General features: G+C 42.6%; 1 protein-coding gene across 1 annotated transcript in view; it reads left to right on the top strand.

Annotated features, from left to right (window-relative positions):
• Nucleotides 1–15316, top strand: part of LOC115477822 (collagen alpha-1(IX) chain-like) — a 76246-nt gene that overhangs the window by 21815 nt on the left and 39115 nt on the right. Inside the window, exons 5-7 of the mRNA XM_030214951.1 lie at nt 2335–2379; nt 2485–2517; nt 10476–10622. Coding sequence (XP_030070811.1) covers nt 2335–2379; nt 2485–2517; nt 10476–10622 — 225 coding nt within the window. The remainder of the gene's footprint in view (nt 1–2334; nt 2380–2484; nt 2518–10475; nt 10623–15316) is intronic.

Genomic DNA, 15316 nt, shown 5'->3' with positions numbered 1-15316 from the left:
TGCAATTGTTTAAACATTTACTATGACATTTGAAACTACATTAGGAAACACCTAATATATTTTCAAAATACCATTATTAGGAAACTCCCTTAGCGATGCTTTGCACCGAATCCCTTATTTTGTCGCAAAAATTTAATTGCTAAACGACATTTTGCTAAAACAGATCTTAATGATCACTTCCTCAATGGTGCCATTTTGAAAGCAGGGGCCATCCAGCTTTTAAAAGCATCTTCCAGTAACACCCGTCAATAATAATAATAATTTTTTAATAATTGTACATTTGTTTGGGGTTATTCAGAAAAGTGTCGTGGGTCCCGTTTTTTCCGGACACCATGTATATAACAGTGGTATGGAGCTGCAGGCTGTTTGTTGTTGGAGGGTGGTACATGCATATGTTCCAATGTGCATGCTACCCCCAGGCTTCAGGAGAACTGAACAGGAGTGAAGCATACACATCTACACCAAAGCAGCTGCAGACTGAATCAGAACAGATGTGGGCGGAAGGATGACCTGTCTTGCTCAGGTCCTGCTGAAGCAGCCATGGGAAACAGAGGCCCATAGAGGGACAAAGGCACTCTTTGGATTGCCAACCTCAGAGTAAGCAAGCCTGCTGGGGTGTGGGGTTGAGATGATGAAAGTGACTACTGGGGTGGGGGGATGGTGGAGTAAAGGGAATGAAAGTGACTGCTGGGTCAGAGCTGAGGCTAGAGCTAGGGTAGAAGGGCCGGAGAGCAGTGGCGTTCCCAGCCTGGATGGCACCTGGGGCGGATCGCCGATGCGCCCCCCCCCCCCCGCCTGCGAAATGACACCTTCCCCCCCCCCCAGCGAAATGACACCCCCCCGGGTGCACGCCGCTGGGGGGGGTGCTGCGGCACGCGCCTGTGGGCTCCAACTTCGCTAACTTCGCTCGTTCGCTGGAGCTCTCTCTGCCCTGGAACAGGAAGTAACCTGTTCCGGGGCAGAGGGAGCTGCAGTGAATGAGCGAAGTTAGCGAAGTCGGAGCCCACAGGGGCGCGCCGCCGCACCCCCCAGCGGCATGCACCCGGGGTGGACCGCCCCCCCCCTTGGTACGCCACTGCTGGAGAGGAATGGGGTTCAACTGCGGAGAGTGAACAGGCATCCCTGGTGAACATGATGAAGTTTCAGCTAGTTATATATTATTGCAACATATACAATTTTATAGAACCTATTCCACAGCCAATGAACTGAATTTATTAGACACATTATAAATACGTTTATGCACAATGGACTAGATTCTGTATATCACGCCTACATTTTTGGCGCTGAAATAAAATTTGCCAAAGGGCATTCTATAAAGTACACCTTAATTTAGGCGTACTTTATAGAATAAACCTAAATTTCCACACATATAGAATACACCGAGTGCTGGTCCCCAAATTTAGTCGCAAGCAGTTATGCCAAGTAAAACCTGGCGTAAATGTCAATGCCTAAATTACGCATGGACCGGGTGTATTCTATAACAAAGTGCATACATTTTAGAAACGCCTACAACCTGCCCATTATACGCCCATGGCCACACCCCCTTTTTCAACTGTGCGACTTAGAATTTACACACAGTGTGTTATAGAATATGCTTACAAGTCAAGAAGTGGGAAGTGAGGGAAGGCTGGACAAACCACTGGTTCAACAAGTGAAATTTATTCCATAAACACAAATATCAAGACTTGACACGGCACCGTGCTACGGCATATAAGATGCCTGCCTCAGGAGTCTGATAGGCAGAAATGAAAATGAGATGGTGCTAAACAAACTGGAAATAATGAGTTGGTCTTTAAAAAGACCGTGCATGTGTGGGCAATACGCTATTAAAAAAGTTGGCCAGTTCGCACGTAATGCTTCAGTAGTGTAGAAGGGCAAGCAGTGCCGTCTTGAGTCTTGTTATTTGTGTTTATGGAATAAATTTCACTTGTTGAACCAGTGGTTTGTCCAGCCTTCCCTCACTTCCCACTTCTTGACTTGTTGTTGGATTTTCTGTGGGATTTTTTGCTTTCAGTTACCGCTTGGTTCCTATAGAATATGCTTAGACAGTTCTCCACATAAATTCTAATTCCAATTAGTGTCAATAATTGCTTGTTAAGTGGCAATTATCAGCACTGATTGGCTTGTTACCCAATTAGGTTATGCACATTATTATGGAATACACTTTGATTTTCACGCGATATACAGCATCCGGGAGAATGTTTGTAACCAGCTTAGACTAGGAAATGCAAATGACTCAAGGCAAATATGAACTTTTCATTAATGGAGAATTTTTCTGTATCTAGAAAATATAAATGAAGTCTTCTGCCCAGAATTAAAACATTTATTTTACAGGGTGATACTGGATGGAAAGGAAGTGCAGGAAAAGTTGGACCCAAGGTACTGTTTCCTTAAATGTTTTGAGGATGACTTATGGTCAGATAGAAATATGTGCCCCCCTCCCCCCCAAAATTAACATCTGCTTTTTTATATATTTATACTTAGGGTTATGAGGGAGATGCAGGAGACAAAGGATCAGTAAGTTTTTATTTTATCTAGTCTAATCTAATGTAGCAGCCTGTGAAATTCAGCAGTAAGGAGTGTTTGCTTGAATTCTCAGGGCTTCTAAGTGGTTCCCAAACCTGGTCCTGGAGGCACCCCAATCACTCAGGTTTTCAGGATACCCACAATGAATATTCATGAGAAAGATTTGCATGCACTACCTCCACTGTATGCAAATCTCTCTCATGAATATTCATTGTGGGTGTCCTGAAAAGCTGACTGGCTGGGGTGCCTCCAGGACCAGGTTTGGGAACCACTGCTATAATCTACTTAGGCTGGAAAATTGTTACTGTAAGCCAGTGGCGTAGCAAGGGCGGGGTGGTGGGGGCAGTCCGCCCCAGGTGTCAACGGGTGGGGGGGTGCTCCGTCCACCCCCCCCCTCGGCGTGGCATGGCACCTCCCCTGGCGTGGACCCCCCTGCCAACGACCCTCTCAACCCCCCCTCCCGCCGCCAACCTGCCGTCAACCTGCCATCGCCATCTGCTACCTTTGCTGGCGGGGGACCCCAACCCCCGCCAGCCGAAGTCTTCTTGCTTCGTTTGGTTTCTGAGTCTGTCTGACATCCTGCATGTACACAACATGCAGGACATCAGACTCACAGAAACAGAACGAAGCCTTGTGATCTGCAGGACTTCGTTCTGTTTCTGTGAGTCTGATGTCCTGCACGTTGTATGACGACGATGGCGGGCAGGGGGGTTGTCGTTGGGCGGGCCACAGTTGTTGGAGGTGGTTCTGGCGGCGGCGGGGGGTGTCAGCAATGACGGGCGGGCAGCGGCGGCAATGGCGACAGGGGGGGGGGCGGCGGCGGCGGTGCTGTGGGGGGGGGGCTAAAATGTGCCCACTCACCTCGGCTCTGGACCCTCTAACAGCGAAGTCCAGATATGCCCCTGGCTCAGACAAATGGTGACAGAACCCACGAGGGAAGGGTCAATGCTGGATCTAGTGTGCTAAATAGTAGTAGTAGTAGTAGTAGTAGTAGTGCTCACGAAGTGTTTCCAATATCCAGTTGGGTGCCCACCTATGTAATAGTGATCATCACACCATATGGTTTGATATAAGGGTGAAGGCGGAGTGCAGAAGCACAAAACTCAAAGTACTGGATTTCAGACATACTGATTTTTATAAAATGGGGAATACCTAAAGAAGGAGCTGTTGGCGTGGGAAAGTGTAGGAGATGTGGAAAAACAGTGGTCCAAGCTACAGGCTGCTATAAATATGGCGACTGATCTTTATGCGAGGAAAGTAAACAAAAACAAGAGAAGCAGGAAGCCTATATGGTTCTCCAAACAAGTAGCATTGTTCAAGAAATACAAAAGAACGCAACGAGAGGATCATGGAAAAGATTATTGGATTAAACTCAAAGAAGCAAAGTGGGAAATACAGCTAGCGAAAGCACGAGCGGAAGAAAACATGGCTAAAGATGTAAAGAGAGGTGACAAGACCTTTTTCAGATATATTGGAGAAAGGAGAAAAGATAGGAATGGAATTCAGAGAATGGCTATGTGGAGATAAAGCGAACGTGCTAAAAAATTATTTCTCTTCGGTGTTCACGGAGGAAAATCCTGGAAAAGGACTGCGGTCGGCTGCCGAGGGAACATCTGGGAATGGAGTGGATACTGTGCCGTTTACGGAAGAAAGAGTTTATAAACAGCTTGAGAATCTGAAGGTGGACAAAGCTATGGGGCCAGATGAGATACATCCCAGGATACTGAGGGCGCTCAGAGAGGTCCTTGTGGGACCTCTTAAAGATTTATTTAATAGATCTTTAGAGATGGGAGAGGTTCCACGAGATTGGAGATGAGCGGATGTGGTCCCTTTTCACAAAAGTAGAGACAGGGAAGAAGTGGGAAACTACAGACCAGTAAGTCTCACGTCGGTGGTAGAAAAAATAACGGAGTCGTTGCTGAAAGAAAGGATGGTTAACTTTCTAGAAGCCAACAGGTTACAGGAACCAAGGCAACATGGCTTTACCAAAAGAAAATCCTGCCAAACGAATCTTATTGACTTCTTTGACTGGGTGACCAAATAATTAGATGAAGGACGTTTGCTAGATGTAATCTACTTGAATTTCAGCAAAGTCTTTTATATGGTCCCCCAAAGAGACTCATGAATAAGCTGAAAGGGGTGAACTTAGGACTGAAAGTAGTGAACTGGATGGGAAACTGGTTGACCGACAGGTGGCAGAGGGTGGTGGTAAATGGAATCCGCTCGGAGGAAAGGAAGGTGAGCAGTGGAGTTCCTCAGGGGTCAGTGCTGCTGGGGCCTATTCTGTTTAATATATTTGTGGGAGATACTGATGAAAGGTTGGAAGGAAAGGTTTGCCTTTTTGCAGATGACATGAAAATAGCCAATAGAGTGGATACCCTGGAGAGAGTAGAAATGATGAGAAGGTATCTCTGAATCCTAGAAGAATGGTCGAGGGTCTGGCAGTTAAAATGTAATAATATACCTATAACTTAAAGAAACCACTGTTTGTCTGTAATATATTTTTTGAGAATTTTTTCTTATGCTATTTCACATATGTGAGTATACATAAGTGCTCAGTTTTAGTGCATTACACCAGCCATATTAGGCTATTTATAATCGCACTCATTGCACATCATCACACTACAATCCCTCCCTTCCATCCATCACTTATATCGCAAGGTCTCTAACAAATCGCAAACAAGTATTATTTTACTTAGCTTGGGATAGTAGATGTTCAAAGTTGTTGATGCTCCAAATAGCAATGGCTGATGTTTTCTATAGAATTCCAATAGAGAGAATAGAAGAATTAATGGTAGGCAATCGCCTATTTGGTTCTGGTGAAGAAAGTGAGGTTCCAGATTGGAATGACATATTGCGATCAAACAAACTTACAGTTAGAATGGAATATCACATAAAAGCATTAGTTGAATACAGTCACACTCAAAGTGTTCCGAGAGGCTTACAATGGAACAAAGAACCCAGGTTTCTTGATGACAAAGAATTTGTAACACAATGAAATAAGGTGATTACACAGTGTTCATTAGACCTAATGCTATTAACAATAGATAAACTGAAAAAAAGAACTATTAAAACAAAATGAAGACTTGCAGGATAAATTGCAAGCCATGAAAGAAAGAAACACTCCGTCGTATGAAACCCAATATCAAAAACATATAACTGCCATTGAAAAATACAAAAATGAAATCCGTGGTCATAAAATAGCCAAATACAAGAGAGACAAATTTGATTATACCAAGGGGTTCATCTACCCATGGATGGATATAAACAGAAGATCAAAAAGATATCACAGGATGAAAAGGGTTGGTTTTGTTAATACCTTAAGTGAATCATCAGGCGATGAGGCATTTAATAGAACGGGAACATCTGAAAGAACAAGAGTTATGAAAGCAACAAAACCTAAGATGATTACATCAAATGAAGTACCAGTTAATGAGACTTTTTTAGATACAGCAGCCGAGATGGGACAGTTAGCCACGAATCAACACCAATAGTGACTGACCAGAAACCGCCGCCCACAGAGAACAGCCAGAGATTATTTTTCAATTTCTCAACTAAATGCTTAACTCCATTGCAAATGGAAGTTTTACAGCTGGGACTCTCCTTTGTACCCACAAATAAATATAATGTATTTTCCACCAGACACAGTTTGTATAAATTCTTTAGGAAGCTAAAATTGAAACTCTATTTTGATAAGCAAGAGGATCAACAATCAGTAGAAGAGGAACGAACATTTTTGACATCTACTACTACTACTATTTAACATTTCTAAAGCGCTACCAGGGTTACGCAGCGCTATACAATTTAACAAAGAAGGACAGTCCCTGCTCAAAGCAGCTTACAATCTAAAGGACAAAAAGTGCAGTCAATCAAATTGGGGGCAGTCTAGATTTCCTGGATAGAGGTACCTTCAGTATGGATGCCCCCAGGACCTCCAGATGCCGTGATTGAAACTTTTCAGCATATGGTGCTTCGGGATTTATCACTGATGGAACAGAAACCGCTATATAGACAATATAATTTGACCAGAACACACAACAAGGTTGGTTATTCCGAGGATCAAGATGGCGATGTGAGTGGAAGTCGGGTTCACCAGCTCCCGAATTGCTCATCGACGAATTGGCGAGTGAGAAGTTTCTCTGACCTAGCGATGGGGAAGAGAAAAGGAAAGATAGCGGTTCCTACCTCCGCGGTCCCGCAATCAATTTCCTCCACACGCCAAACGACCTTGGATAATTTCGGGATTGGGATCCCTGGAGAACAGTCACCCACTTCGATTAACTCAGCCCTGTTGAGGGCCGAGTGCAGCATTGAGGGAGTTACGCTCACCCCTCCCTCTCACACTGCACCTCCACGACCCGGAGCCGATTTGTTGCATGCGGGGTTACAGCCTTTGGATGCCGTGGAGTCTCCCGGCTCTTCAGTGATTGTTGCAGGAGGACCCGCGAGTACTTCTACCCCGGGCAAAGGAATACCGATGCAGGACTCGGTTTGAGGACCTGCACTAAATGCCCTGGAGATCGGCACCGTGAGTACTGGAGTATTAGAGAGACCTGCAGTGGTAACTATGAATGCCTTATGGGACGCCATTCAGGGTGTGAACAATACCTTGCTTTTGCTAAGTACTTCATTTAAAAATGAAATAACTGATTTAAAGAAGTCTAATCACTTAATGTCTGAACAAATTCAGGAGCAGAAAGTTAAATTTCAAAAAACTGAAGAACAAATTGTGAAATTACAAAATCTCACAGAGGTTTTAGTCAAGGAATGGGATATCCAGGATAGAAAACTTGAATACCTTGAAAATAACGGACGAAGGAACAACTTGAGATTTTTGAATTTCCCAAAGTCTCCTCTAATAAATGCGTTGGATATGTTGAAAAAATATTTCAAGGATGTACTGGGGATTCCAGAGGAGGCATATCCTCCTATAACGAGAACCCAGTATATCACAGGGATATCTTCATTGCCTAAAGATAATGCTCAAGCTGCCCCTTCTACTGATTTGAATTTGACAGAATTCCTGGAATCCTCCCTTGAACTTATTTCTGAACGCACTACATTGCTGGTGACATTCGCACTTGAACTTGACCGCAATAACATCTTAAGGTCATATTTCAGGCATATAAATGATTTATTCATGGGATATAAAATTCAAGTTTTCCCTGATCTGGCGCGAGCAACTCAAAGGAAAAGAAAGGAATTTTTGATGTATAAAGCTAGGGTTCTAAAGTTAGGTGGTACCTTTATTTTGAAATTTCCTTGCAAGTGTTGTATTACCTTGAATTTGATAAACTACCTTTTCTTTAGCCCTAAGAAATTATTAGATTTCATTGAAGCAAAGGAAAGGAATGCTCTGTCCCTAGAACAGAACCCATAATGATGATGATGCTGGAAAAATCGGCTGTGGGGGCTTTTATCTCCCATCCGCTCTTTAAAACTGGGGTTTTTTTTTTCCTATGTTAGAATTTCTTAGTTCTTGATCCAAACGTTTGTGGACAAATGTTGAAAAAGAAAAATTCTTTTTGTGTTATATTCAGGGTAATGTTTTACTCCATTGTATTATATTTTCTGTATTTCATCACATTTATGTTGTATAGATATAAATGCAAAATTTAATAAATAAAGAATTTAAAAAATAAAAAAAAAGGTTGGTTATTCCAGGCATCTTCTGTCTCTCAGTGATGAAATTTTGCTTCATGTTTCCCCTGAGCTTCTCTCCCTTCAATTTAATTCCATGATGCCTCGTTCTTGAATTTCTTTTTCTTTAAGAAACTGCAATATCTTCTGCTTTATTGAAGCCATCAGAGATTTATTTAGTAGTAATTCAAGATGATTTGTAAGGCTTTTCCAGGAGGCTTACAATCTAAGGTGGAAATTATATAAATTGATGCCAAGATATTGGCATCCCAATGCTATGCGCTCAGTGCCAATTCTATAACAGCATCTTGGTACCAAGATTCCATTATAGAATGCCAGCATAAGCTGGCATTGGTGCGCCTAAAGTTAGGCGCCAACAGTTATGACAAATCAAGGGCCATTGTAACAGTTGGTACCTAATTGTGCCCTGAAGTGCATATATAAGTTATGCATACATCTCAGAGACACACCCATAACCCATCCAGATTCCACCTATGTTTACATCCCCTTACACTTATGCGCTAAGCGAATTTAGTCTGTATATTATAGAATAATGCCTAGCACTTAGTGATGCCAGTCAAGCATGTGTTATTATTCTATAAATGTAAGTTTACAATTGGCATCTATCTGTTGATGCCAATTTATAGAATTGCCCTTTACATTTATACCTGAGGCAATGGAGGGTTAAGTGACATACCTAATTCAGGGGGATTTGAACCAGGCTTTTCTAGTTAGTGTAACCACAAGGCTACTCCTCCACTCCTAGCATTTGAATGTCTTTACCATATCCCCCTTTCCTCCAATAACTACCTTTTGAGTGTCTTAAACCTCTGGGGGCAATTCTATAAAGTGTGCCAAAATTTAGGTGCCAAAATGTAGCATACTGAGCATTAATGTTCCTACATTTAGGCGCATCCACATACATCATGTGAATAGCAGGCATAAATACGTATGCTTAAATATAGCACTTTAGCACATAAATAACAGTATTCTGTAATCTATGTGCATAAATGTATTTATTGGAATTGATTAACTACCTTTATGAAGAAATTCGCCCATGGTGGTGTACAGCAGGTACTGTTTAACATAAAACTTGCAATTTTGTTAACAGCACAATAGTAAAAATGACCAAATATAAAAATGATACAATAAGTGAGATAATCTTGAGAACAATAAATTAAAAACCTATTAATAGGACAACCATGAAACAGTATCAAAAACATACACATTTAACTGCATTGAAATTCAAATAGCAGAGATATTAAATGTCAGCATAATACTAATGAAACATCTAATAAGTATGCATTAAAAATTCAAATAACATAAATATGATGCTAATGATGTTGTACAATACAGCACTTCCAGTAGAGGGTAGAAGAGTGTGCCCAGTTCTTAATTAAAACCAAGACATAGCAGAGTCTTTTAGAAAAGGAACTCCAGGAAGCCATAGTCTAGAGGCAGAGAGCTACAGTAACAAAGCCATAAAGAAAGAGAATGAATAGTAAATCCACATGACAGCACCTCTCGGTGCTTTCACACCTCTAAAATTAGCACTAGAACTGTAGGGACTTCTAAATTTTCATCATAAAAAACAAACTGCTCCAACTGGTCTGCAGCTAGCTCAGCTGCCACTTGGATGTAGGCTAGAGCAGAGGCTGCTAAATCATGTGTTCTTTACATAGAACAAGAAGCAGCCTTGAAGCATAAATGTTTGAAATGCCCATTTCCCAACAATGTGCCTCAACCTGTGAATGCTCCCTTCTATATTCACATGTTATGTGACATGCATGCTCACATTATAAAATACCACTGAGCAAGTACATAGCACTTACATGCATCAATGTTACATTCAGGCATGCAATTGCTAGTGTATTCTATCATTTTAGCGCACAAATATCACTTGCATTTAGGCACCAAGGTTAGAGAATTAGGGGGTCTGTGTGTAGTGTTTGTGTTGCAAATCCTGTGCCATTTCAGTAATCATTCTATGCACAACTTTATCACCGCTGTCCTTATAAGGGTTTGTCCTTCAAAACTAAACACACTACTGAAGGTAAAATTGCACTAGTGAACTAGACTAGAACAAGATCACTTCCTTTCCCAGCTGATACCTTTATTTAAGCAATCCATTGGTGTCTATGGTTATATAAATCCGTAATTGTTAATCAGAGAGTTTGATGGGTTTTTCAGAATTAAGCTGCAAAGGGCATGAGCTTCGTTAAGCACTTTGGAATATATATTTTTTTCTTATGTTGTTTTGCTTGCATATTTTATTGACTAACACCTTTCATCTGACACACAACTCTCAGCAAGGTGCACATGGTTCTACTGGTCCCTCTGGCCCAAAAGGAAGAAGGGGTATTCCTGGATTGCCTGGTTCAAGAGGTTTCCCTGGTCCCAGAGGAGAAGTTGGAAATGCGGGGCCGCCAGGACCAAAAGGACTTCGTGGGCCTGAAGTATGGTTGAACCCCTTCTTTTTCTCGTACAATTTTGTTTCTATGTTCCTAGTCAATCAAAATCATGTTCAGAAAAGCATTACAAAATATAACACATGGAATAATTCCAGTTGGTTCAAATAATGTGTGATATTATCACCAACATATATCAAAGAAATCTGGTGTGCATTTAGTATATTTTGGACAGTATTTTAAAGTATAGAGATGCCACTTCAAACTTAATTTTTTGATGAATGCAGGTTTGTTGTAGTTATTTATTTATTTATTTACGTATTTATTTATTTATAAAAACTTGATAGACTACTGATGGCTAAATGTAACAGTTTCTACACAGTTCACAGGAGCATATGTTGGGAAGTAATTGTATAAGTGACTTGAGCATATAGGACAGAGCTTATAAATTGTCTCAATATATGTACATATAAATGTAGTTGCAAGGAAAATATATGGGGTTGATATTCAGCGTGGTTTCAGTGGGCAGGAGATTACTTTTCAGGGTCATGGCCACCATTTAGGAATCCCACACCATGAGGGCAGCAGCAGAGGGGGACTGCTGTTGCCCTGGCCCACTAGACACCAGGGATTCATTCCGTTCCAATTCAGTCCTGGGGGTTAAGGGAAGAAATATGAGAAAGGCTGCCTTTTGCAGATATAGGGAGTTAGAGTACAGGCAGATTAGATAACAAAATAGGCTGTGCATACATAAATATATATGCATATTGTAATCCCTTGAGGCCTCTGCTGTTATCTCCAGGAGCAGCATCTAGTCCCCCTCTGAATGCCTGTATCCTTGCCAAACACACAGTTCAGTTCAAAAATTCCCAAAGGTCCAATAGCGGCTTCCTCAGGAGTTAAACACTATAAATTGAATCAGGTTTGGAGGATAGTAAATTGTTCTCTTTGGAAGATTATGCTACTAGATGATCTTCAGGTTTCTGTTATTATGCTAATCTTCACAAAAAAGCTAAGTAGATCCAAAGGTTTGTTCAAAATATAGGCTACTTGCTAGTGTTCCAGTTTTTGTCAAAGTTGGTGAAAAAAAGCTCTGACTATTCAACTGTCCTTCAAAGACAGGGTGTAGTTGTGTAACACCCCCTTACTGGGCACTCCTGGATCCAGGGCTCCACCTGGCTGGAGCCTCCCAAAGGCAGTCTTCATCGATCTCGCTTGGTGCTCAGTGCCTCCACCTCGGGAAGAAAAGTGTTAGCTGGTAGGATTATCTCCCTCCAGGAAAATCTAAAACAAAGGAGAACTGCAGTGAACAGGGCTGCTGTTCCCCGCCCTAGGCAGCGTTAATGCCCCCGCAGGCCCTTTTCTTCTGTCCTGAGATATGCCTGTTCCAAGGGCTGTGGCTCCTTCTTCTGCCCTGAGGTGCTCCAAAAGAGTTCCTAGCCTTGAACCCGGCTCCCAAGGCAGGGTTGCCAGGTGGAAAATTTATTTCCCACCCAATCCCGCACAAGAAACAGCCTGCCCAAACACAAACCCCGCCCCTGACACCCCCACCCCCACATCATCACCCCCGCCCCCGCCATCATCAACCCTGCCCCCACCATCACCGGCCCCGCCCCCCATCACCGGCCCCGCCTCCTCCATCACCGGCCCCGCCTCCCACATCATCGGCCCCTCCCAAAACATCACTAACCCCGCCCCCCGCGGCCAAAAAAAAACCCGCCCTGAAGCCCAAAAACCAGCCCAAAAAACCGCAACCCGCCGCGGGCAAAAATTTCCCGCGGCGGGTCGCGGAAAACCGCCCACCTGGCAACACTGTCCCAAGGGTTTCCGCTTCCTGTGCCTTCAGAGAAGTTTCTAAAAGTACCTTCCCTGCTGGAATTCAGATTTACCAACTTTTATCAAGGCTCTGTAATCAACAGTTCTAGAATTTCCCCACTAGAGAGCAAGCTACACATCCAACAAATGGTTCAGCATGAATCAAGCCCTTCCAAAATATTTGCTTTACTGAATTCCCAACATACCACCAATTTACCTCTCCCTTAAACTCATGGTAGTAGGTTTTTATTTCCCTTATTCCGATTCAGTCCTTCCCATACAATGTGTATATGCACAGTCTGCCCCACAAGCTTTATTTATTTCAGTGAATTACTTCCCTCAGTATGTTGAAATGCTCCCATCAACCTGTCTGCCTGCCTCTATTTGCATGTAGGAAGCTGAAGGGCCTTCCCTTCCCCCTCCTGTAAACTATGCCAAAGTTCAATCAGCTATCTTCCAGTGTAGCTCTACTATGGCAAGCAAACTGACAGTAACTCAGAAAAGCAAACTGACAGTTGTGATTTCAGAGAGACTAAACCTATTTGTGTTTTTAAAAGCACTTCAAACCGATTCTCTCTCTCTCCCCTTACTGTCATCAAACCCCACTTCCCCGGGAGGGGGGGGGGGGGTGTTCAGTTATAAATAAGGCAATGTCTTTATTGTTGATCAAGTAATCAAAAATATTCCACAGTCTGTTCCTGTCACAGCTATGACTCTCAAACAGGGGTGTTGCAGGAAAGGGGATAGGAATTTGTGATACTTCAGGAGTCAGACAGCACACACCAGAATGAGGGAGAAATCTTCTTTATTTGCCAGCAAACAAAGCAGGACATCAGTTCTAGCTCTCTTCTCTCTCTCTCAGCTCTCTGGATGTTATGGCTTTTGTCTGTCCTCTTCAGCTCTCTTTCTCTCCTGTTGTCTTCCAGCTTTCTTTCAGCTCTCCTTCCTTTCTTCTGACGTAAACTGCTTCTGCTCCTACTTAAATACTGTTCTATCCCCCTCCTAGCCTTGCCCCCCCTTACTCTCCAATTGGTTAAGGAATAGATTGGTTACCTGGCCTCAACCAATCATTACTTTAAAAATATCAGTTACATAGGTTCCAGACATCCTAAACTGACCTGTGACCTGGGGCCCCTTACACCAGACATTTGGGCTCCAGTCTCTTACATGTTATTATGATTGATTTCTCATATTCCTAATCAGCTTCATACTACCTGCTAGCTGAACTCTGGCATTCATTAAAGAGGTCAAAAGCCAATCTTACTTAATGGCATTCAGGACCATTTCTACATTTACCTACAATTAATCAAGGAGAAGAGAGCTGACTAGTCCTGACCTCTTTCACCTATCAGCTTATACATTGAACCAGCCAGAACTGCAGATAAGTCAAAACACGTTTGACCTCTTCACTGCAGCCCTACTCAGAACGTCAGACAGAGAGTTGAACAAACATTCCACACAGAATTATTAATTTACACAGAATACAGCATATTCTAAAGTAAGCATCCTTATAAGACATATTCTACATACTTATAATGGTCTATATATCTAAGCTATCTTCTTATAACAAAATCTACATATCAAGAACTTCTGAAATAGTATTTCAGCTTTAAACTACAGTATGCCTAACAGTATACAAATGTTGAGCTAGCATTCATTATTCACAAGGGTGAAAGAAATTCCTGTCTCTGACCTTTCTAACCTAGCCCGGCAAACGCTAGACTTCTAGTAATTAATTCCAGCCTGCATTCCTTTATCTTGCTTGCAAGGTAAAAAGCTAGAATTCAAACTTCAAGCTTTTAATATCATTTCTTATGTATCAGAGTTAACATTTTCTTTGCCCACTGCCTCATTCCCCCCTTTGAGACTAAAATCAGCTTATGCAGAGATAAGTCTCATAACTCAAACTCTGGAGATTATAGTGATCCTAACTGGGAATAGACTTGTGAATCACCATTACCCTACTTGTTAAGGTCCGACGGCATACTGCCGAAGCACATGAGGCCAGGAAACAAAACAAAAACCCTGCTAAAACTAAGACTATTAGGGAAATGAACAAAGGACGTATCCAGGAGGTCAATGACCACCACCAGGAGGTAAGGTCTAATCCTCCTCGGTAATCCTCCACATTAAGGCTAGCCAACTGTAGGACTTTATCCATGGCATGCCTAACTACATGCGTCCTATTTATGACAATAGTACAGCACTCTGAAGAATTTAACACTGTGCAGAGACCACCCTGGGCTGCAAAGAGATAGTCAAGGCCCATACGATTATACCGAGAAACTATACTTAATTCATTAATTTGATCCTGCAATGCATTGACTACCACGTTCAGCTCATGAACTAAAACATGGAGTAGGGACTGAAGTCTCCGGGTAGCCATACCTAGTTCAGTAATACCCGCTACCGGGCCTCCAATTGGAATCCAGGCCGTGGCAGAAAGGGCTACAAGTCTCTTTTTAGTCAGAGGATAAGTAGAATTGATATACTGGAGGGCTAATTCAATCGCCTCATCCTCTGTGGCAACGGAGGAGGGTAAGGACAAAGCCTCTCGCTTAGAACGGTGCGGGGATAGTGGCTTGAGAAGAGGAATAACTTTAGGAAAATAATTCAAGGTTACCAATACACAAAAATCATATGTGGAGGGAAGAATCATGTGGAGGACATTATCACAGAGCCAGTAATGACCAAGGAGAGGGTGAGGAAAGTTCCCAATAAATGTTGGCTCAGGCTGGACAGGGTACTTAGGGTGCCCATAATGCGAGCCCCTATCCCAGGGGGAACGAAGACGAAATGGAGACTTTGCACACCATAGGCGCCAATCCCCAATTGTGACAGGCTGCTCATTTGTTAGTAACTCTTCATACCCCGGGGACTTATGAAAGTAGAAAATAAGCTTGGACACTATAGTCTTCTCAGTGGTA

This window comes from Microcaecilia unicolor, chromosome 1, assembly GCF_901765095.1.
Source record: "Microcaecilia unicolor chromosome 1, aMicUni1.1, whole genome shotgun sequence".
Lineage (NCBI taxonomy): Eukaryota > Metazoa > Chordata > Amphibia > Gymnophiona > Siphonopidae > Microcaecilia > Microcaecilia unicolor.
Note: the sequence above shows the minus strand (reverse complement) of the source record. Positions and strands in the feature narration are given on the sequence as shown.